Source organism: Artemia franciscana, chromosome 11, assembly GCF_032884065.1.
Source record: "Artemia franciscana chromosome 11, ASM3288406v1, whole genome shotgun sequence".
Lineage (NCBI taxonomy): Eukaryota > Metazoa > Arthropoda > Branchiopoda > Anostraca > Artemiidae > Artemia > Artemia franciscana.
Window position 1 is genome coordinate 30,259,493 of NC_088873.1, and position 24,187 is coordinate 30,283,679.

Consider the following 24,187-nt stretch of genomic DNA (forward strand, 5'->3'; position numbering starts at 1 on the left):
TTTTTCTTTAAAGAAGTTCTTTTCATTCTGAGATTTCATTTTTCTTTCAGTGCGTTTTTCTTAGGGAAGTTTTAGTTAGTTTTTTTCAGTGCGTTTTATATTCTAATGGTTTCTGTCCCCATTAGGATACAAAAGGAATTTCCATCCAATAGAATGGAGCGTTAACCAGGTGGACCATGAAAACCTTTCTATTACTATGAGTCAGGAAATAACCTTATTCAACGAAATAAACTTATTCGACCCAAGGAGAAATCCCTGTCCCGCTTACTAGAATAATGGAACAATTGATTATGTGTTTCCTATGACTATAATAATTAGATACAGAGAAGAAAATCTATTACTAGAGTTTGGTTATATTTGAAGTGCACCTGCTTGCTAAATAATGCTTTAGAGGGTATTTTCAGAAAATATTGAGGTTTTTTTAGCGCATTTTTAGTAATAGTGTTTTAACAAGCTAAAGTTAAATATAATACAATAGATAAAAAAGATGAATTTTAAAATAAAAAACTATTTTTTAGTCAAGTCAATGACCAGAACAGTCTTTAAATATATCACATAGGACTCAATCACTATGATATCTACATTGGCCTCTTCCACCTAAACCACTTCTCCAATTACTAACTCCATCTCGAAGCTTCTAAACAATCTAATTACCTCTTCCACTTTCTTAGGTCTTAGTTCCAAATGATCGCTTAATCCTATAAAAATAGAAAAAGAAGAATAAATTCATTACGTTTTATGTGTTTCCTTGTTAAAAAATGACTGAAGAAATGAGCGACTTTATTTGAGTATATTCAAGGATGTAACATGATTTCATTCAGGATAATTTCATTCAAATCGAATGTCAAATTTAAATTGATTTTTAACCCATTAATCTTTTTACCCCTCGATTTGCGAACATACAATCAAATTTTACATTTCCAATGCGTTTTCCCCTTTCATAATTTCATCCATGTTTACTCGGCTTACGAGTATTGAGTTGAAACAAGAGTGATGCACGTTGAAGTTTTTGAGGGGAGGGGGAAACCATCAACCTCGTGTGAACTACAATTGTTTATGCACCTAAGAAGTAAGAATTGCATTTTAACATGTTTCCTTCTAAATAAACCCAAATTGTACATTAATACTAAATACAACCCCTTAACGACCTTGTTAAAACCTCATCTAGAACTAGCTCCTTTAAGTAGTAACATTCAGATTTATTACCCAAAAAACACACATTTTTTTTGCTTAAAGTGCAAGCAACCAAATTAACCCCTATAATCATACTTCTTCAGATAAAGGTAAAAAAATCAACCGAAACTTAAAGAGAGCCAACATGATCCAGATTGAAGCTTGTTAAAAAAAATTAAAATCCTTCTCTATAAAATCCTTCTTAGACGGAAAAGACCCGCTTTTTACGTTAAACTTTGACCTTTCTCTCAACTTTACTTTTTAAAACAGTAAAAAACTTTAGCGTAAAGAGCGGGGCGTTGAGGAAGCAGCACCCCGTATCATATACGGAGTAATTTCTAACATTTTTAATTTTTAATGTCGCTCCTTACTTTCAGCTAAAAAAAATTGTTTTTTATTTAATTTCTAAATGTTTTCGAATTAATGCATGTTTCGATTTGGCTCTCCGCACATGAATAAAATTAACGAAATTTGTATACAATTATTTTTTCGGCTATATAGCTTTCTTTTAGTTTTGATCAGACAATTTTGAGAAAAAAGGAGTGGCGTAGAAGGCTTAGTTCCCCTCCGATCTTTAGGCTACTTAAAAGGCAACTAGAACTTTTAATTGTTTACAAATGTTTTTATTAGTAAAAAAATATATATGTAACTTATGAATTAACTTACGTAACGAACTTCTATATTCGTTTATTTTTAGTACGTATATGAGTGGGTTTGCCCCCTCGTTAATACCTTGCTCTTTACACTAAAGCTTAAATTTTGTCCTAGTTCTTTAAGAATGACCCCTGAATCACAAAGACCGTAGAATAAATAGTTGAAATTACTAAAAATACGTTAGCCTAAAGAGCAAGGTATTTAGGAGGAGATGAACATCTCATACGCGTAATAATTTCTGTTCGTTTTACATTTCAATGCTACTCCTTAATTTCAGTTGAAAAAACTTTTTCATATTTATTTTTCATTGTATATCTGTTGGTACTGGGAAGGGCAACTTGAACTTATAATTTTTTAAGAACGTTTTTATTAGTAAAATCTAAAGTATTTGAGGAGGTTTTCCCCCACGTTAATGCCTCGCTCTTTACATTAAAGCTTAAATTTTCTCCCAATTCTTTAAGAATGACGCCGGAATCACAAAGACTGTAGAATAAATACCAGAAATTACTAAAAATATTTCGTATTAATTTCGGTTCGTTTTAAGTTGTAACTCTACTCCTTAATTTCAGTTGAAAAAACTTAATTCATATGAAATTTTTCATTGTTTTTGGTTTTAAATAATGCTAGAAAATCCTGCACCCCTTCATGAAAATTCTCTTCTCGCATGACTGGTCCCATGACAATGAAGTTATCATAATGATTGATCCCAATGTGATACATTTAAAGACATTTAATGGTGTGGCCATTGACTTGACTAAAGAAGGTTTTTTTTATAATAAATTCTTGTTTTCTATCAATTGGATTACATCTAACCTTAGCATGGCACAAGACTGTATTACTAAAAATACACTAAGAAGGTCCTCAATATTTTCTGAAAATACCCTCTAAAGCATTATTTAGCAAGCAGGTTCACTTCAAATATAACCAAACTCTAGTAATAGAATTTCTCTACTGCACCTCAATGATTGCAGTCATGAGAAACAAGTAATCAATAGCTTAATCATTGTAGTAGGCGGAACAGGGATTTCTCCATGGGTTAAATAGGTTATTTCGTAGAATATATTTCCTGAATCATATTATTAGAAAGGTTTTCATAGTCCAGATGGTTAACGCTCCATTCCATTGGATGGAAATGCCCTTTTGAATCCTAATGGGGACAAAATTCATTAGAATATCAAGATTCCCAGAGAAAAACGCTTTGAAGGAAAAATGAAATATCAAAACAAAAAAAAACTCATTGAAAGATAAAGCAATCCTAAAAAACGCCTTGGAAGAAAAAAAACACTTTGAAAGAAGAAAAAAAACGCCTTAAAAGAAGAAAAAAGCCTTGAAAGAAAAAAAATCCTGAAGAAAAAAACGCCTGAAAAGAAAAAACGCCTTGAAAGAAGAAAAAACACGTTGAAGGAAAAAGAAATCTCTTAAAGCATTTGTAAACCCGATGTGTGTACCGTCATTACCATACATCCCAGGTGTGTATACATCCCAGGTTATGTAACGCCGACGTGTAAGATTGCCATTCAAAACGAGTCCTCTCCCGATCTTCTAGGACCACTGGTTTTATAAAATCACCCCCGAGACATGGGTCCCTGATCTTTTTTCTGACAAAAAAATACAAAATTCCATATTTTTGCATATGGGAGCCTGAAACCTCCACAGTATGGTTCGCTGATACCTGAATCTGATGATGCAATTTTCTTTAAGATTCCTTGACTTTTTGGGGATGTTCTTCTTTCAAAATCCCACAAATTTTATCAGGCTCGCACCTTTTGATGGGTATTGGATTTTATATATTTGGAATCAGGATAAAAAGCCGGTTCTTTTGAAGTATTTATTGTTATTAAAAATCTGTTTTTTAGAGTATCGGTTACTATTGGGCCAAGTCACTCCTTACTTAAAGTTCGTTAACGTGAACTATGTAATGTAGATTCCCACTCGTTTTAGGTCTGGATTATTGTTTAACTTTATTTCTGATCGTATTTGGTTTACTATAGCTTTTTCCTTTTCTTTGAAAAACTTCTTTGTTGGAAAAAACTTTCTTAAAATAATGCACTAAAAGAAACTGGAGTAATCACAGAGTAATGCTTGAACTAAATCTTATAAACAATGGAATTTTAATTCGGGTTAAAAAAAAGAGGGAGACAGAGAGTGAACGAAAGAGACGACAAGAGGGGGGGGGGGACAGAGATCGACAGGAATAGAAAAAGAAAGAAAGGAAGAGAGAAAGAAAGAAAGAGAGAAAAAAGAGAAAGAGACAAACAAAGATAGATTGACGAGGGGATACAGAAAGAGAAAGATGAAGAGATAATACACGACATTACCTCCCAATACCCCTCTGTACCAATATCCATGACCACATGTCCGTAGGCCAAAACAGCTACTTTTTGGCTAGTCTTAAAATCCATGATCAAGTCAACTCTATTATCCAAAATAGCTCTGTCTATTTGGATTTCTGATTCCGCAAACGGAAAGGTCACAGGTATATCTTTAACTTCCTCACAAGCTTGGAACTCTGGTGTCAATATACCATGATAAGCAGCTTGGGGTCGACCAGATCTCAAACCATATAATATATTGATGTGGTTTACATAAACTTCGGACAAACATCCAGCAAAGTTATTAGTGGAAAGAAGACCTAAACAGAAATAGAAGAAATATCGTTATTTTCCAGCTCCCGATTATTATGGTTGATTTCCTATAGCTTAACTATAAAACATTAAAACGCTTTAAATTTATTCTCTTATATAGATTATTTAATCTATATCTATATATCTATCTATCTATCTATCTATCTATCTATCTATCTATCTATCTATCTATCTATCTATCTCTCTCTCTCTTGTTATTACGACAATCATAATGTAAAAAAATAGTAGCAAATTTCTCATTGTTCCTTCTTTTTTGGATTTTCAAACTAAAATGGGAAGTACAGAAAGAATGACAAAGCAGCTGGATAAAAAAAAGGACTAGTCGCAGAAACTGTTATTATATTTCATCAATTATGGTTAAATTCTAACTTTATCGTGCACAATTATCTTATAATTATCTTGTGGCCTTTTTTACCTTTATCAGTGCCAAGTAGTGAAAAATCTATTTTTGGAATCGTTTTGTAGGAATTCATTTACGTGGAGTGAGTAAAACAGGTGACTTGGGAGATCAACTGAACTTCAGGTGCTAAAAAACCATCATGTGTTGTTATAGTTATGTTATAAAAACCATCGTTTTGTTATAACTGTGACACACTGGTAACAACTGTGGACCAATACAAGTGACTATATTTTATGGAAGAGATTATAACTGTGACCCAATGGTAACAACTGTGGACCAATGCAAGCGATTATATTTTATGGAAGAGGTTATAACTGTGACCCACTGGTAACAACTGTGGACCAATGCAAGTGGCTATATTTTATGGAAGAGGTTATAACTGTGACCCACTGGTAACAACTGTAGACCAATGCAACCGATTATATTTTATGGAAGAGAACTAACATGTTCTGTTTCTCATTTGAAGTTTACCCCTGGATTCCATAGCGGCGTAAAAAGTTTTGTATCCGCAAAGCTACGAAAAACAGAAGAACCGAAAACTGTTTTTTTTTTTACTTATTTATGTATCCCCAGAGTTTCCTATTTTTATTAACTGTGCCACGGTTCTAGCCGATTTCCTGCTATCATGAATTTTCTGATCGGCTTACATGCATGTAAATGCAACTTATCGAAAAGGAAAGAAGACCAAAAGCCCGATATGGCGCTTTCTTCGAGCAGTGAAATCTAATCAAACTGTTAGATGGAACTCAAGTCTCTAAAGACGGAACTCAAAGCCTAGTCGCTAGTTCCTACCATATTTATTTAAGGCAAGTTGCACCGTACACTTATAAAAGGAAATAACAAGAGACTAAAGTTAATATCGGATATATTTTTGTGGTGTTGTAAAGGAGTATCTGCGTATAGTGATAGTAATAATGAAACAAGGCTATCTCAGCAGGGGGTGTTTACGGGCTTTGAACTCCCTCGCCCCCAAAATATTTGTCCGACTCGTAAAGACGTAACAAAATGCATATAAGCAAATCACTGATGCGTTTTCAATTTTTTTGCAATCCCACTCACCCCCCCCCCCCAAAAAAAATAGCACCCAACCCCCCAACCAAAATTCTGAATTCGGCCCTCTGATGAAACAAATTCTTTTGATCTTTACTTCTAATTATCTTTTAAACTAAGTTTCCAAAATACAGAAGTGTCCAGTCCTACTGTAAACTCTAGCTACACCTTAAGGTACCTTAAACCGTTGATTTTGAATTAAAATCAAGTTGGTGGGCTTTAAGCCACGATTAATGGGTAAATGAATAGTCTATATGCATACTATCGCTCTAGGATAGCAGTTCTTTCTTTCATTTTTTAACATGAATAATTTTCAGTTTAAATGTGTAACAATAATCTTGAATCCATTTCAATAATTGCTTAATCGTTACCTTACCTGGGCCAATTGGCTTTCGGTCCCCACCCACATATATGTGAGGATCAAATCTTAAGTAGTATTTTGCACCGGTTACGGCAATTGTTCCAGACATTTTTCCATTCAAGTAGAGAGCAACAGTTCTTCCTTCGTGAATTGCAGTTATGTTGTGCCACACTCCGTTAATAAGATTTTCCTCAAGGACAATACTCTTAAAAAAAAAAAAAAATGTTTTTCATATAAGAAAAGGGAGCAAATTGAGTGAGACGGGTAATTCATACACAAAAATAAAATTAAAAGCTTCCAGTTGGGCTGCTGTAATAAAAACAAAACAAAAACATATGCATTTTAGTAGTAGTAGTATTGATTTATTATCCAAAAGAAATAACAGAGACAAAATCAATCGGTAGCACACCGAAAGCGTCGCTGCGAGGGTGTGCTACTAACAAAAAAGAACGAAAAATAGAAGAAAAAAAAAAAAAACAAAGAACAAAAAACAAAAACAAAAAACAACAAGTTAATCTATAATAAGTAGAAGGGTGAAACCGTGTACCGAGAAAAAAACTTGCATAAATAATTCATACACAATAAAACAACATAATATCATGATCCCAAAGAAAAAAAAAACAAAAAGAAATAGACAATTATTGTCAATATTAATTCCATCAATCTGTTTCAAAGGTATACCTACCAAGCAACCCAACACGCAGCTCGGTTTTAGATTGATTAAATAAAAAAAACAAGTTTTTTTTAACTGAAAGTAAGGAGCAAAATTAAAACTTAAAACGAACAGAAATTGCTTCGTATATGAAAGGGTCTGCTTCCTCAACAACGCCCCGCTCTTTACGCTAAATTTTGACTCTTTCTCTCAACTCTTCTTTATAAAACAGTAAAAAACTTTAGCGTAAAGAGCGGGGCGTTGGTGAGGAAGCAGCCCCTTTCATATACGAAGTAATTTCTGTTCGTTTTAAGTTTTAATTTTGCTCCTTACTTTCAGTTAAAAAAACTTGTTTTTTTTATTTAATTTCAGAACGTTTTTCAATCAATGCATGTTTTGATTTTGGCTATCCGCCGAGAAATAATTAAAACGAAATTTGCATATTTTTTTTTTTTTTTTTGCTAAATGGCTTTCTCTTAATTTTGATCGAATGATTTTGAGAAAAAAGAGTGAGGGATGAAGCCTAGTTGCCCTCAGATATTTTGGTTAATTAAGAAAAAGGCAACTAGAACTTTTAATTTTTTACGAATCTTTTTTTTTAGTAAAAGATATACGTAACTTATAAATTAGCTTACGTAAAGAAGCTTTGTATTCTCATGTTTTTATTACATATATGAGGGGGTTTGCCCCCTCGTCAGTACCTTGCTCTTTACACTAAAGCTGAAGTTTTGTGCCAATTCATTAAGAATGACCCCTGAATCACAAAAGCTGTAGAATAAGTAGTTGAAATTACTAAAAATACTTTAGCGTAAAGAGCGGGGTATTAGTAGGAGGTGAGCCCCTCATATGGGTAATAAGTTCTGTTCGTTTTAAGTTTTAATGCTGCTCTTTACTTCCAGCTGAAAAAACTATTTCATATTTATTTTTTCATTGTTTTTTTTTAAATGCTAGTAAAGCCAGCACTCCCTTCATGGAAATTTTCTTCCACCATGACAAATTCCTCGATGGAAAGTTCCCCCAGCCTATCCCCCTATTCTCAACCCCTCCCTCAAACCAAAAAATCCTACTGAAAACGCCTGCAAACTTCCCAATAACCGTTACTATATGAAAGCACTGGTCAAAGTTTGTAACTTGTAGCCCCTCCCACGGGGACTGTGGGGGAGTAAGTCGTCCCCAAAGACATAGTTATAAGGTTTTTCGACTACGCTGAATAAAATGGCTGTCACCCCTGGGAAAAAGAAAAAAGAAAAAAAAAATAATGATAAACACACATCCGTGATCTGCCTTCTGGCAAAAAATACAAAATTCCACATTTTTGTAGATAGGAGCTTGAAACTTCTTCAGTAGGGTTCTCTGATACGCCGAATCTGATGGTGTGATTTTCGTTAAGATTCTTTGACTTTTAGGGGGTTTTTCCTCCTATTTTCTAAAATAACGCCAATTTTCTCAGGCTTGTAACTTTTGATGGGTAAGACTAAACTTGATGAAACGTATATATTTAAAATCAGCATTAAAATGCAATTCTTTTGATACAGCTATTGGTATCAAAATTCCATTTTTTAGAGTTTTGATTACTATTGAGCCGGGTCGCTCCTTACTACAGTTCGTTACCACGAACTGTTGATTTTGGAAGCGTCTGAAGCAATTAGAAAGTTATAACCTCTTTTTATTTCTAAAATAGATAAGTTCACCAGTCTTTTTACAAAGCTGTTTTCAAAAACTTAGTTAAGATTTTTTTTTTTACTCTCAGGAGTACAAATGGCAAATCAGCACATTCCCTGTACATAAAAGTAGCCGAGGCTTGTTGTATAATTCATTTAAGTGATCCCATAAGTTCGTACCTTTTTTCAGCATTATTGAAGTAAAGTCGTACGTAATGTAAGTATTCGTGGCCATTTCAATTCGAAGCAAAGGCTCAAAAAAGAGCTTCAGAATACACTTCAATATCTAAGTAAAGTCGATCAGAAAAAGCTTAACCATTGTGGGTGAGTAACAAAAGGATTGATCAGATAATTTTTCATGAGTTATTACACTCTTAAGCTCCCATTTTTGAGAACTTATCCACTAGACTCATGTCCAAAGATGTACAAACTTCATTGTGCTTAGCACAAAAACTACAATAGATAACTTTATACACTATACACTAAACAAAGTTGAACTAGATAAGCTGGGAGGGTGTAAAGAGGGAGGCTTTGGATAGATTGAAATGGAGGAGCGGTGTGTATGGCTGTTTTGGCGTCAGACGGCTTGGTGCTATGGTTAGGTGTTAGTAGTAGTAATAGTAGTAGCATATAGAATAAATTCGAGCTTGCTTCTTAATCTTTCTTAATGCAAGCAAAAACATCACACGCAAAAATCTTCAAAACTTGATTTCCCCACTCCTGTAAAACCATGAAGATGTTTGATTCTATTCGATTTCTGAGATATCAAATTTATATGTATTTGATTTTAGTTCATTAAAACTTTTCATAAGTATCTATGGCTCGAAAAAAGGAAAATATGTAGGAGATCTTTTAACTGAGGCCTATTTTAGACGTAACAAAACTTCTATGAATTATTCCAGCCTATTACGAGCCTACAAAGAAATTCAGAATCTATAAGACCAAGCAGGAGTTTCCAATATGGACCAGATAAATAGTGATGTGAAAATCACATAGATAACGGTAGGAAAGTGATGTATGTGTTGGCAACCCCAAAAAGAGAAGGAAACTTGAAGAAACCGTTCAAGGTTAAGAAAAAGTAAGAGAAAAAACAGTCAGAGCAAAAAAAGTATAAGAAAAATGAATCAGAGCATAGGACTGTGACAAACAATTGACCTATAGGAAAAGGGATGTTAAAATAAAAAGACCGCCTGAAGAGAGACAGGACAAGTTTTTCGTAGGACACAGATGAAATAACTTCAGTGAGCTCTTCCACCAATTTCTAGTCTAACTGAACAAACAAATACCTTACTAAATTTTCTTTTCTTAATATGAAAAAAAACAGGACCCTGACTAAACCCTTGTGATAACGTCCTGCCAACTAAAATTTACTTAAAAGAAAATGTGCATACCTTTTTGAGCTTTCTTGATTATATAGAAAATCAAGTAATTTCAATACCAAATTATTCTTAAAGTTATGGATGTAACTATTAAACCTATATTTTATTGATTAATAAGCGAACAAATATCAATAAGTCTGTGCATAAACTCCTCCCCTTTTTTACCAAGTGATATGAGCAGAGGAAACGTCTAGACTATTTAACATAGTATAAAGAAGTGACCTTTCAACAGAATCCTTTGATCAAGCCTTAAAATTCACCCCACCTTCTAATTAACTTCGATTTCTTGTTGACTTCCTATCGATCAAAAGCAGCAGTCTTTCCTAGAGTGAGACGTTTCCTCCTTTTTCTTTTACACTAAGGTCCCACCTAAGAGCATTCTGAAACCTAAGGATAAATACACACCTGTTTTTTTCACTCTGTTCTACAGCAAACTTAACTTCATACTCTTTAAGCTGTTCAAAATTATCATTTGGAGTGTATACTCTCCCTCTAAACAAAAAATAAGTTTCCTTACCACCTCCTCCCACCATACTTAGAATTTTTCGTTTGAGCCCCACAAATCGTTTAGAAGATGTTACAAATATGACATTTTGATAGCTTGGGTACATGGCGGATTTCTCTTTAACTTTGTTCTTCCTCCCAAGTCAAAATTTGAAGTCCCCTTAGTCTCTCAACACCCCTGAAATTTGAAATTGATTCTCCAAGTTGTTCCTGTGCTGACAGAGACATAGTACTTTAATAACCTAAGTGCACAAGGTTCCTTTTGGTCTAAATAGTTCCTTCACCGTCTTGGACACAGAATGTCCAAATTTTCAAACAGATTGAAACCAAAAATTTCAGCCCTTTTTCCTGTTCCCCTCACTCCAAAGGAAAATCTGAGGCGCACTTGTCCTCCCCATTCCTCCAATGATCCCTGAAAATTTCTACTTAGTACTAAAAGTAGCTCTCAGGATATTGCAAATATGCCGTTTGGATCCCCAGGCAATACATAGTGTCTTTTAATTTCCCTTGCAACAAAACTTTGAACAGATTTTAAGTCCTATAGTGCCTTAAACCAAAAAGTGTTCACGTTGACTAGAGACTAAACATAATGTACCCCTCCCTCGACACAAAATTGAAGGTCTTCATATCCCTGCCCATCATTTTTTAGCCTAACACGGAATATTAACACCATTCTCTGAGCCATTCAATTTCCCTCTTCAAAACCCCCTGAAAGTTTCGACTGGATATCCGAATCCTTCCCGGCATATTTGGCAAGCTGACAACACATGGCTGCTGGCAACAAATAGAGTTTATTGTATTTTGCCTCAGTCCTCCCCCCCCCCCTCTAAGTAAAAATTTGATGTCAAATTATCCAACCTCCAACACTACCTGAATGTTCTGACTCGACCACTCAAGTGATCCTCGTGAGTGCACACACAATTTGAAAACTTGGGTGCACATTTTGCTTTGAATTACTGAGATGCGCATTATCGTTTCCAGCGTATTAATTTAAAACTTTTTTCACAAAGAAAAGTTTTTCGAAAAAAGTAAAGACCTCCACTAAGCCAAAAATGAGCAGAAATAAAGTCAAATAGCCCCCAAGAGTAAAACTACCATAAAGCACCATCAATATATAAATGAAACTCGAAACGAACAGAAATCAAACAGTTCGTGGTAACGAACTGTAGTAAGGAGCGACCCGGCTCAATAGTAACCAAAACTCTAAAAAATGGAATTTTGATTCCAATAGCTACATCAAAAGAATCCGTTTTTGATGCTGGTTTTAAATATATAAGTTTCATCAAGTTTAGTCTTATCCATCAAAAGTTGCGAGCCTGAGAAAATTTGCGTTATTTTAGAAAATAGGGGGAAACGCCCCCTACAAGTCATAGAATCTTAACGAAAATCACACCATCAAATTCAGCGTATCAGAGAACTCTTTTGTAGAAGTTTCGAGCTCCTATCTACAAAAATGTGGAATTTTGCATTTTTTGCCAGAAGGCAGATCACGGATACGTGTTTATTTGTTTTTCTTTTGTTTTTTTGTTTTTGTTTTTTTTTCCCAGGGGTGATCGTATCGACCCAGTTGTCCTAGAATGTTGCAAGAGGGCTCATTCTAACGGAAATGAAAAGTTCTAGTGCCCTTTTTAAGTGACCAAAAAAATTGGAGGGCACCTAGGCCGCCTCCCACGCTAATTATTTTCCCAAAGTCAACGGATCAAAATTCTGAGATAGCCATTTTATTCAGCGTAGTCGAAAAACCTTATAACTATGTCTTTGGGGACGACTTGCTCCCCACAGTCCCCGTGGGAGGGGCAACAAGTTACAAACTTTGACCTGTGCTTACATATAGTAATGGTTATTGGGAAGTATACAGGCGTTTTCAGGAGGATTTTTTTGGTTTGGGGGAGGGGTTGAGAAGAGGGGAATATGCTGGGGGAACTTTCCTTCGAGAATTTGTAATGGGAGAAGAAAATTTCCATGAAGGGAGAGCAAGATTTACTAGCATTATTTAAAAAAAAAAATAAAAAATAAAAGTGAAAAAGCTTTTTCAGCTGGAAGTAAGGAACAGCAATAAAACTTAAAACAAACAGAAATTATTACCCATATGAGGGGCTCACCTCCTTCTAATACCTCGCTCTTTACGCTGAAGTATTTTCAGTAATTTCAACTACTTATTCTACGGCTTTTGTGATTCAGGGGGTCATTCTTAATGAATTGGGATAAAATTTAAGCTTTAGTGTAAAGAGCGAGGTACTGACGATGGGGCGAATCCCCTCATATATGTAATAAAAACATGAGAATACAAAAGTTCTTTACGTAAGCTAATTTATAAGTTACGTAAATCTTTTACCAATAAAAAGATTCGTAAAAAATTAAAAGTTCTAGTTGCCTTTTTAATTAACTAAAAAATCGGGGGGCAACTAGGCTTCGTCTCCCGCTCTTTTTTTCTCAAAATCATTCGATCAAAATTATGAGAAAGCCATTGAGCCCCCCAAAAAAATATGCAAATTTTGTTTTGATTATTCCTCTGCGGAGAGCCAAAATCAAAACATGCATTGATTCAAAAACGTTCAGAAATTAAATAAAAAAAACAAGTTTTTTTAACTGAAAGTAAGGAGCGACATTAAAACTTAAAACGCACAGAAATTACTTCGTATATGAAAGAGGCTGCTTCCTCATCAACGCCCCGCTCTTTACGCTAAAGTTTTTTTCATCAACGCCCCGCTCTTTACGCTAAAGTTTTTTACTGTTTTAAAAAGAAGAACTGAGAGAAAGAGTCAAACTTTAGCGTAAAGAGCGGGGCGTTGATGAGGAAGCAGCCTCTTTCATATACGAAGTAATTTCTGTGCGTTTTAAGTTTTAATGTTGCTCCTTACTTTCAGTTAAAAAAACTTGTTTTTTTTTATTTAATTTCTGAACGTTTTTGAATCAATGCTTACAATAAATAATCGAGTTAAACACAGAACGTGGAAAAATTAATATAAGTACGTCTGACAACCCCCATGCCTTCTCAAAACCAGAACCCAATTTGCAGTTTACTGAAAAAAAATGACCTTAGATTGTAAGTTTAACATATATATACTGATGTTTATTCCTTACAATTTTAATAATTTTTATTTTCTAAAGTAAAAAAAGTGAAAAGATTTTAAATGTATTTTATTTTCAGCAAAGTGCAAAGTATCTTCTGATCTTGAGAAGGTTTGGGGGTTCTCAGCCCTACTCACGTGAATTGTTGTTTGTTTTTTGTTTGACCGGGTTATTTATTGTGATTTTTGTTCGTATTGAGTTTCATTTATTTATTGATGATGATTTGTGGTAGCTTTACACTTGGAGGGTTATATGACTTTATTTCTGCTCAGTTTTGGCTTAGTGGAGCTCTGTACTTTTCTTCGAAAGATTTTTTTGTGGAAAAAGTTTTTTAAGTAATTTCTGTTCGTTTTTTCTTATTGACATAGTCTTTTTCACGGGAAAAGATAATATTTTAAATCTTTTCGGTTTTTTTCTATAGAAACCCGTAGTTTGGCTTGCTATTTGTATCTTGGAGAAACTTTCTCAACAATTTTTAATCCTGACACAAATAGTAATGCTTAATTTAAGTTTATAATTCCTCAAGTTTACTTGAAAAATAAAACTTAGTATCATTCTCAAGAAATTCTATCTATACTCTTTGACAATCTGGTTATACTTACACTCTTTTGATTTATTTAAACAGTAAGAGTAGAAGTAGCAACAATAGTAGCCCCTAATGTTTCCAATTATTACCCCCAGTTGTTTTCAATATATTGCTGAGGTTTCGTATTGGCAACCATAAACACAATACCTTTTGGTTTAATTTTAAAGGCCACATTTAGTTTTTAAGCATAATGAGCCAATCGCATAATTGTGGGGGGCATGACATACCCAAGATCTCTAGAGACATGGCTTCTGAACTCTGCTACTATCTGATATTTAATTGGATATTAATTTTTGATTGGATGTGTTTGGAAAATCAATCAGCTTGGGAGGAGGGCTGCTTGCCCTCCAATCTCTTTTTACTCATAAAAAGTGCATTAGAACTTTTAATCTTGAATCGAATTAGCTCCTTTAAAAGTTTCAATGATATTTCTAGCTATTACAGAGCAGCACTGCCTATGATATAACTAAATACTCTGTTGAAAACGTGCATGCATATAGTTTTTTTGCTAGACTGAAACTCCCCCTAAACGTTCCCTAAAAGTTTCAATTTAATTTTACAATAAGTTTAGATGTAGTATTAATAGTATATATATATTGCCTTTTGGTGATTTGAACATCACTCTCATCAAGTCCTGGAAGTTTCAGCTTAAAACAATTAGCCGTTACTATGACATAGCTGATGTATCCTTTAGATAACCAGTATGTTTATATATTTCTGTGATTTTAATCTTAATAGTCTTATCCTTACAAGTAGTTCCAACAGTAGTAGTATTAGAAGTAGCAGCAGCAGTAGTAGTATTAAATGTAGCAGCGGTAGTGGTATTAGTAGAAGCGTGTACACATCGTTCTGAAAGTTCCAACTTAATACACAAATCCTTTCTTGAGACACGCTTTTTTGACAATGTGCATGCGCAAAGTGTCTTTTGATTTAGTTAAAATTTCCCCCAAAATCATAAATATAGTACTGTGGTTGTAGTAGTAGCAGTGAAAGCAGTAGAATTGGTGGTGATTCTAGCAGTAGCAGTAGCGTACAAATATTACCATTTTGGTCGACTGATCATCTTCCTTAGGGTTTTCCGAAAGTTCCTAATTAAGATGCCCAGTCGTTCCTGAGTTACGTTCTTTTGACTGCCCGTATACACATAATATGTTATGATTTCGTTCAGTAGTCCCCTCAACTTCTCTGAAACTTCTCTTCTCTTTTTCTTGGAAAGTCACGGTCACACATGCATACCTTTCTCAATAGCATATACTATATGCAGACAGTGAACAATTTCCTTACTTATAGCCCTTGTTCTAGGAGCTGTGAGGGGGTTTAGTCCCAAAGGCACAATTACAGGATCTTTCAATAATGCTGAAGAAAATAGACCTCTCAAAATTTTGATTGAATGTTTGTTTAAGAAAATGATGGCCAAGGGAGGGGGAGGAGCTGGTTGCCCTCAATTTACCTTTGAATCTTAAAAGGATCACTATAGCTTCCAATTCCAATCAAGTGAGCGCCACGACCACCCATTCCATAAAAACCTTATATGCCTCCCGGACATAACTTACAACCCTTGCCCCCAGGTTCTGAGTGGCTATTTCAACCCCAAAGACACTTTTGTAGGATCTTTGGAATATTTTGAACAAAATAGCTTTCTCAAAATTTCTATGGAATACTATTGAGGACAAGCAGACGTGAGGCGGTGGGGGGGCAAATGTCTAGTTAACTTCTGATATCCAGTTGAATAAGGCACATCCGAAGTTTATACGACCATCATTTCCAAAAAAACCTCAAATACAAACAATGGTCAACTAGTATAGCCTATAGCCCTTGCCCTGAGGGCCGTGAGGGGGAGGGGGTTGTTATCTCTAAAGACGTAAATACTGGACCTTTTAACTACGCTGAACAAAATGCTCATCTCAAAACTTTGATTAGGTGTGTTTGGAGAAATGACGGGCGTGGGGGAAAGGGGAGGCTTGTTGCCCTCAAATCACTTTTGACTATTAAAAAAGGCACTAACTCTTTCGATTTCCAATCGAATGATCCCTTTTAAGGTTTCTAAGAGAACTCCTTCTATAAAAAGTGCCCTTGTCTGCCCTGGTCATAAAAGGGGATAGCTGCCCTCCGATCACTTTGAATCATAAAAAGGGGCCTAGAACTTCCAGTTACCAGTCCAATGTGTCCCCTCGGAAGTTTATACGACCACCCTTTCTATAAAAAACCTTATATGCCCTAGGACAGAACTTACAACCATTAGCCTGAGAACTGTGGGGAGGTGTATTATCCTCAAAGAAATCCAGATCTTTCAACTAAGCTGAACAAAATGGCTTATCACAAAATTTTATAGGATGTTTTCGAGAAAATGATGGGCGTAGGGGGGATGTGTTGCCCTCCAATTACTTTTTACTATTAAAAATGACACTATACCTTTCAATTTCAAATTGAACGAGCCCCTTTCGAAGTTTCTAGGACAACTCCTTCTATACGAAGTTCGATGGTATAAAAAAAAATAATATATTGTACCCACATCGGTCTTTACTTAGGCAGCACTATTGTGCTGTCTATGATACACATATGAAACTCAAGCAATCTTGGCCTTGCGATCGACCCCTAAGATTTCAAAGCGAAGATCAAATATGACCGACTTTTCTAATAAGATCAATCTGTGAATGATGAGTAATTTATATAATTAAGAACCATTGCTCCTTAGGTGGTGTTAGCATTGTTGACACCGGAGATTTTCTTATTTGACCTTCCAATACTTCTCAGCAAAATGGCCTTCTCAGAGTTTTGGTCCGAAATCATAAGCACTATGAGAGGGGAATAGCAGGTGCATAGGCGGGAGGCTGGTTACTCTAATTACATTTGACCCTCAAAAAGGATATTATAAATTTCAATTTCAAATCGAACAAGTCCCCTCCAAAGTTTCTGCGACCATCTTTTCCGTACAAAGTGGCCGACAAATAGGTCTTTTTCTGGTCCTTTGTCGGGCACCACTTTTCGGAAGACCAATATTTTGTTTCTAATTTTACTTCTGCATTGGGGCTCCCTTACCCTTTGCCCAAGAGCTTTAGGATGTAAGGTTCAAATTGACCGGAAAAGGTGCTTTTGATTTGTTTTTGGACCCCCTTTTTTTCTTTTTTTGGAGGGGGGCATTTTAATGATGATGAAGTATTTGTTTTGTGTTTGGCTTTTGAAAAAAGCCAAAGGGAGCATGTTTTCATTATTAGTTTTAAGCCTGATATTTGAAACCAGTGACTGGTTAATGTGACTACCCAAAGTGTCCTGGGGTGGCAAAGTGGGTTTTACCTTAGCTTGGTAACATGGGACCCAGAGATCGAACCTGCCTGTAGGAGGCCCCGGCTACGCAGGGACCTCAGATGTCAAGAAGCGTCGTTAACCGATTACAACTACTGCTAACTATCTAAATCCTGCAGTTGTTATCGGAGCCGTAAAAAAGACTTATAGACTCTTGTGTGCAAATTCCGAATCTTATTTGATAGAATCAATATTTGATAGAGTCAAAGTTTATATGTCTTTCCTAGCTAACATCAACTCAACTCCCTGCTCAACTAAGCATGCAAAGAATTAAACCTACCTGTGGCTCATTTCCAAAGTCAACCTCAACGTAAAGCGATCCATTCTTCAGCAAGGTTACGGCTATATGATTTGTCTCAGGAAAAGTTCCTCCAGCGTAAAATAGTATTGAATCTCCAACAAGAGACTACGGGTAAAAAAGTAGTATTATTCAATAGAATTATTAATCAGTAGTTAATCAGCAATTCCTGATTAATCATTGTATGCAGTACTCCTGTTCAACTGATTTCTTAAATGCACATCTGTTGCTTCATGCTTATAGGTGGCTAGTTATTCCTGCTCTTGCTTCTTACGACATATGTAGGATACCGTATTTAGGTTATGACATGGTAATAACTCATTTTTCAAATTCAAATTCAAATTCATTTTATTTAAAAAACATTCGACGGACAGAGCCGATTATTAGTTTTTATTGTCATACACACACAAAAATTCGTCGACAAGTCAAAATTAACATTCACAAAATTAATAATATATACAATTAACAATAATAATTGTCACATACACACGAAAATAAGTCAACAAATATACACAAAATTATAATAATACAATTAACAACAATAATCCGGATTAAAAAGTCGATCCAGCATTAAACAACTTAACAAACGAGGGCACAAAACTAAGCTCATAACGAGCATGTGACACAGTCACAGGTTGAAGTTTTGGTACAGGCTCTGCAACGGCCCTGAGTGGCCTTACCCGTGCAGGTTGATGTTGGGGAGGAAGGATATTTCGGTGTATAGGGCTGGACAAAATTTTATTACCAAAGGATAGGGCTAGTTTTAAACGACGAGATTGAAGGGTTTGAAGTTGAAACTGATTAAGGAGGGATATGTACGGTATTTTTGGGGCTTTTGAGATTACTAGGAGGGCACGGTATTGCACCCTCTCAACCCGGTCCGACTGTTCCCTAGTTAGCCCGAAATGCCATACAGGGCAACAGTATTCAAGTGTGGAACGTATAAAAGAGAAATAGATGCGTAGGAGGTGTGGTGCAGGGATTCCATGGCGAGCCAACAACTTTAGAGACCTGATAGCCAAATTAGCTTTTTTTAACATGCCATCAACATGTTTATTCCACTTCAGATCTGAAGTGATATGAACGCCGAGCAGTTTAATTTCGGTCACGTGACTGGCGCTGGGAATAGGTGGATTAAAAACTGGCGCAGATTTTAAAAAAGAAAATGTTAAAATTACAGATTTATCAAAGTTGACAGTCATTTTGTCCACCTTTGCCTCTTGACATATATCTTTCATTAATGAACCTGCTCTTTCATTAATGAACATGCATTTAATCTAGCCATACAGTCACTTAATTATGTAGTTTCTTTTTTTGCGTGTTTTTTTTCATGAATTGCTTTCAAGCCACGCTACTGATGGTTTTGTTATTTAGAAATGTTGAGATCCACCGTGTATTACTTGAAACAAGGTCAAAAGGAATCAATATTGACACTTAAAGACTGATTCCTAAAAATAAATGAGTTTTGATATATTCATCAAAAGAATAGGAGCTTCATTATTTATCCCAATAAAAAAAAAATTTATCAAGTTTTGAACGGCATATCCCTTCCCCCCTCCATAAATAAATTAGAAGTTGTTCTATCGCAAGTAGCTAGTATTATAGATATTATAAAGTGTATTCCATTGAGCGTGTAGGGTCAGTGACGCCCAGGGACTAACGTCAAAAGCCAAAAATTTGAATTTTGGAATTCAGAGAAAAGTGTTAAACTGCGAAATACCCTACCGTTTTGTCTTTTTTTCATCTTCTTACCATAAAACTATCCACTGTAATTTTTGCTTAATTACGGTGTAAAGATCATCGAAAAGTGTGTTTGAACGGAATTAAAAAAGTATTTGCAGGACAATATTTCAACAAGTATTTTTAATGTGTTCATCAAATTTTTGGGTATGTACTTGTGTTTGGATGAAAAAAAGTAAATCAAGGAACGCTACGCCTTTTGTGATATTGTATTCTCATAACACCATTGTAGCAATCTCATAACAAGATTGTAGCAGCAGGCGCAGTCTAGTAAAGCGTGAACTAATTTCCATAGTAGCTTATTCATAAAAAAAATGGTTCTTCTAAAGAGATTATCTTTTAACAACTATTTTCAATGTAACCCTATTTCGAAAATATTGGTTTTGCTTAAACCCAATAATTTATAACTACGAGAACAAATTTCAAGAATTTCTTAGGAAAAGCCCTATGTCAATTACCAATGTTGACCTCTGCTGGATGTTTACAGTCCACCAGCCAAGAGCAACATTGATATGTTGATTTCAAACCGGTGATTTCAAACCCAAAATGATTTCAAACCGGGCATGATAATACACTTTTACACTTTCTTCTATACCTATTCCAAATGGAATCCCAAAAGGTATCCCGATCTTTTGGGCTAACCTGTGAAACTACTCACCTTGAAAAGCATGCTGATACGATTTGATTTAGAATGAACTCTATCTTTCCAATCATATATTCGATATGATAAGTAAGAATAACCACGGAGTGTTAGAACGGTTGGAACTAAAACAAAAATAAAGTTTAGATGTTAGATAATAAAAAAAAATAGACAAAAAGCAGGTGAATTTAAAAAGAAGGAACAACAAATATTTAAAAGTGAAAGAAAACAGAAAAAATCAAAATTTCAAAAGAAACACACAATAACACAACCTAAACAAGACTATAGGCGCGTTTCCACTATTCCACTTGCGACTCACAATTGTTGGTAACGACTTTTTGTTTACACGGCACCAAAAACAAAAATAATGATGACCGTAAATTTATGTTAAAGTTTCCGGAAATAGGTTAACTGAGATAATTTTCATAAATAAAAACATAAACATAAAAGAGGTACAATTTTCTAAGCAGCACATAAAGGGTCAAAGCGCATAAAAATTAAGAAAAACCATAAAACACAAAAGCAATACATTTACCAAACAAATATATTTGCAAGTTCTATTTTTATGCTAAAAATTTTCAAGCTGGCACTCAAATTTCAGTGGCAACTCTGAACATCAGGAATCCTCTTCGTCAGGAATTTTAACTGATCAAAGTTACCAGCAATTTCTGTTGATCCATGGACGCATGGCTCATGGTCAAGATTTTTCGGATGGCAGAGACACGCCTTATATAATAAACGAGTTTCAGAAAAGTAAAAATAAATCTATGTTAGGTCAAACTTTTTTTTCACAAAAAACTTAATTAACCTTTTGCTGAAAATTAAAAATTTAGAACAGGAATATTTTTTTTTTGAAAATATTACTATCTTGATGGCTCTTGTCATCTTAGGCAAGAATAATAATTGAATAATTGAATAATAATAATTCAATTCAATTGAATAATAATCGTGATGTTAGAATAGGGAGATACTTATTTCTTCTTTAGAATAGTTGGCCAGGAAAAACAAAGGGTATTTTGTGTTTATCTTGAAATCAATAATTACCATCACGGTCACAGTTTTCTCCTTCATAATTAGTTCCAAAACAGTCACATTCTGTCCTATCGTACAAGTTAATACACCGTCCACCGTTCCTACAAGCATTTCCTTCACTTAAGCATCTGTCTATACAACCTTCTTTGATATCCCTGAAAACTGCGGCGGTGAATGGCGTTACATAACTTAGCTCCGATTCTGTGGGCCCTCCACGAAGTCGAATATTTCGAAGACATCCAACAAAATGCTCAAACAAATAACTGGATTCCATGCCGTCTTGAACTGTATCCATACCTATATTTAAAATAAAAACTATGTCAACTTTCCAATTGTTTACATGTTAGCGTAGATTTATAAAATAAATCACGGGAAAAAGTAGAAAGAATAAATTCAAGCCCTTTTTATTGCAGTTAATACATCGCCATCTATGCAAATTTGCAAATAAAAATATACTACAGAAAAGTGGCCTTGTGCTAAGTCGTAAATATGTAAAAATACAATGATACACTTTCAAAACTTGAATTGCTGCCAAAATCATGCCTTGAGAATGAGTTCTACATCAACTACTTGACATACTCAGAATATTGATTCGGATTGTCACGCTGACTTCAAATATACAAGTTTTAATAAGTTTAGTGTTACCCACTAAAAGCTACGAGCCTGAGAAAATTTGGCTAATTTTCGAAAAACGCTGAATCTGCCAAGAACCCTATTGCAGAAGTTTCAAACTCCAACGTACAAAAATGCGGAATTTTGTATTTTTACCAGAAGAAAATCACATATCCATGTTTATTTGTTTCTTTGTTTCTTTTTCTTTGCTTGTTTGTTTTCCCAAGGCTTGATCACATTAAACCGTAGTCCTAGAATATTGGAAAAGGGCTCATTCAAAGGGAAATTTAGAGTTCTAGTGCCCTTTTTAAGAGACCAAAAGTAATTGAGGGTGACTAGCCCCCCTCCCACCCCCTTTTCTCAAAGTCGTCCGATCAAAATTTCGAGATAACCATTTTGTTCATCATAGTTGAAAACCCCGATAGATATGTCTTTGAGGTTAATATGACCCCCCACAGCCCGTGGGGAAAGGTCTTTAAGTTATAAAATTTGCCTGTTGTTTACGTATGGTACTATATTTGTTATTGGGAAGTAAGCATACACGTTTCCGGTGGGGGGGGGGGGTGAATTTTTGTCTGGGGGATTTTCCATGGGTGGTTTTCCATGCGGAGGGAAGTTTCTGGGGTTGAATTTTCCAGGGGAAACTTTACACTGGGGGAATTAGCCAGAATTCCATACGATTTGTTTATTAGTTTTACTTTCTCTGTGTTTTTTCAATCAAGATGTTTATTTATTTAAACGCAAAGAACTACAAAATATGACATTCCTGTCAGCAACAACAAACGGAATAAACCAACAAAAAAAATTGAGTGTTCCTACTCAATTTTACATAAAGAGATGTTAAGGGGAATTGTCCGGGGGGAATTTTTACCAGATTGGAGCTGTCTAGAGTATCTTTCCGTAGGGAGAGATTTTTCACAGGAGGATTTCGCCTATGGCAAAGTTTTCCACAGGATAAATTCTCCGGAGAGAATTTTCTGCAGAAACAACTTTTACTAGGGGGCGGGATATTTGTGCGAAAAATTTTCCACAGAGGAGGTGATTTCCAGCATGATTTCAAAACAATCATTTCAAATGAGTCTTTTCAAAAAAAGTACGCTAAGCAAAATTGGTCACCCAGAACCGTCCACAAGAAATTTTTTGGGCGAATTTTCAGCTAGAATGGAATTACCTGGGAGGTATTTTCCTATATTTCAAAAACTCTAATAAGTAATTCGGTTTTTATGGCACTTGGTATTTACCAAGTAACATATAGTGATCGCAATTTCTATCTGTCTGTCTGTCGGTTGGTTCTGGTTTTGCTAGTTTGGACACTTCCAGATAAGCTAGGACAATGAAAGTTGGCAGGCGTGCCAGGGACCAGACCAGATTAAATTAGAAATAGTTTCATCCCCAATTAGACCATCTGGGGGGGGGAGCAAAAAAGATAGTTGAGAAGAATTTTATTTGCCTATAAAACAAATGATTATTCAACTTAAGTATGACTTGTGGTCTAGGGGTATTATTCTCGCTTATGGTGCGAAATGTTTCATGTTCGGACCCCGGACCACTCCAGTTTTTACATGAAGAAGATCTGAAACTAGATTCGTGATTAATATAGCAATAGCTGAAAGAATAGTCGCTTCCCCGATTTGACTATCTGGGGGGGGGGTGGAAAGACCGTTAATTCGTAAAAACTTGAAAAAAAGATGTATTTTTAACTTACATATAGGTTATCATATCTTAATGAACTTTGATATTTAGAAGGAACTTCTGTCTCAAAGCACTTATTTTGCATCCCGACCGGATCCGATGACATTGGGGGGGAGTTGGAGGGTGAAACTGGAAATTTTGGGAAACACTTAGATTGTAGAGATCGGGATGAAACTTGGTGGTAAGAAGCTCCTGGCTCTTGGCTCTTCCGACCTCGTCACAAGTGCCACATGAGCTCTTGGCTCTTGTTTAAGTAATTAACGTACTGCCTATGGCCAGTTTATCGCTATTTAGCTTTTTTTATCCTTTTTTGTTTGGTTTAGTTAAAATGGGCTGCATACTCTAACCTATAATTAGATTTTTTAAAATTCTAGATTAATACCCTAGCCTTCTCCAAGAAGAGCAAATAAACGGGCTAAAGCCTGTGAAAACCCGACTTTCCGCAATTGAAAAAGATATTGGTTAAGACCCTTTCCTGATGCCAAGGTCACAGGATACTTAAAATATTTGTACTAACCTCCAATAAACATCACAGAATCCACATCTTCTGTCACAGAATAAAACGGAGTTACGCGAAGACTCTGAAGCACAGTAGATGCAGTAGCATCATCCACGGTCACTTTTAAAACACCCGAGGCTGGATCAATCATTATTAATGTTTTGTGCCAAACATCAGTATTCAGAGCTGAAAAAAAAGCTCAAAAATTAAAATGTTTTCTTTTATTACCATTGC

The 24,187-nt window shown here is 35.2% G+C and overlaps 1 protein-coding gene across 1 annotated transcript in view; it reads right to left on the reverse strand.

Moving 5' to 3' along the window:
- LOC136032593 (axotactin-like) overlaps positions 1 to 24,187 on the reverse strand; it is a 249,502-nt gene that overhangs the window by 184,500 nt on the left and 40,815 nt on the right. Inside the window, exons 6-11 of the mRNA XM_065712861.1 lie at positions 23,972 to 24,139; positions 21,163 to 21,447; positions 20,137 to 20,243; positions 17,721 to 17,846; positions 6,299 to 6,488; positions 4,146 to 4,459 (exon numbers count right to left, since the gene is read on the reverse strand). Coding sequence (XP_065568933.1) covers positions 4,146 to 4,459; positions 6,299 to 6,488; positions 17,721 to 17,846; positions 20,137 to 20,243; positions 21,163 to 21,447; positions 23,972 to 24,139 — 1,190 coding nt within the window. The remainder of the gene's footprint in view (positions 1 to 4,145; positions 4,460 to 6,298; positions 6,489 to 17,720; positions 17,847 to 20,136; positions 20,244 to 21,162; positions 21,448 to 23,971; positions 24,140 to 24,187) is intronic.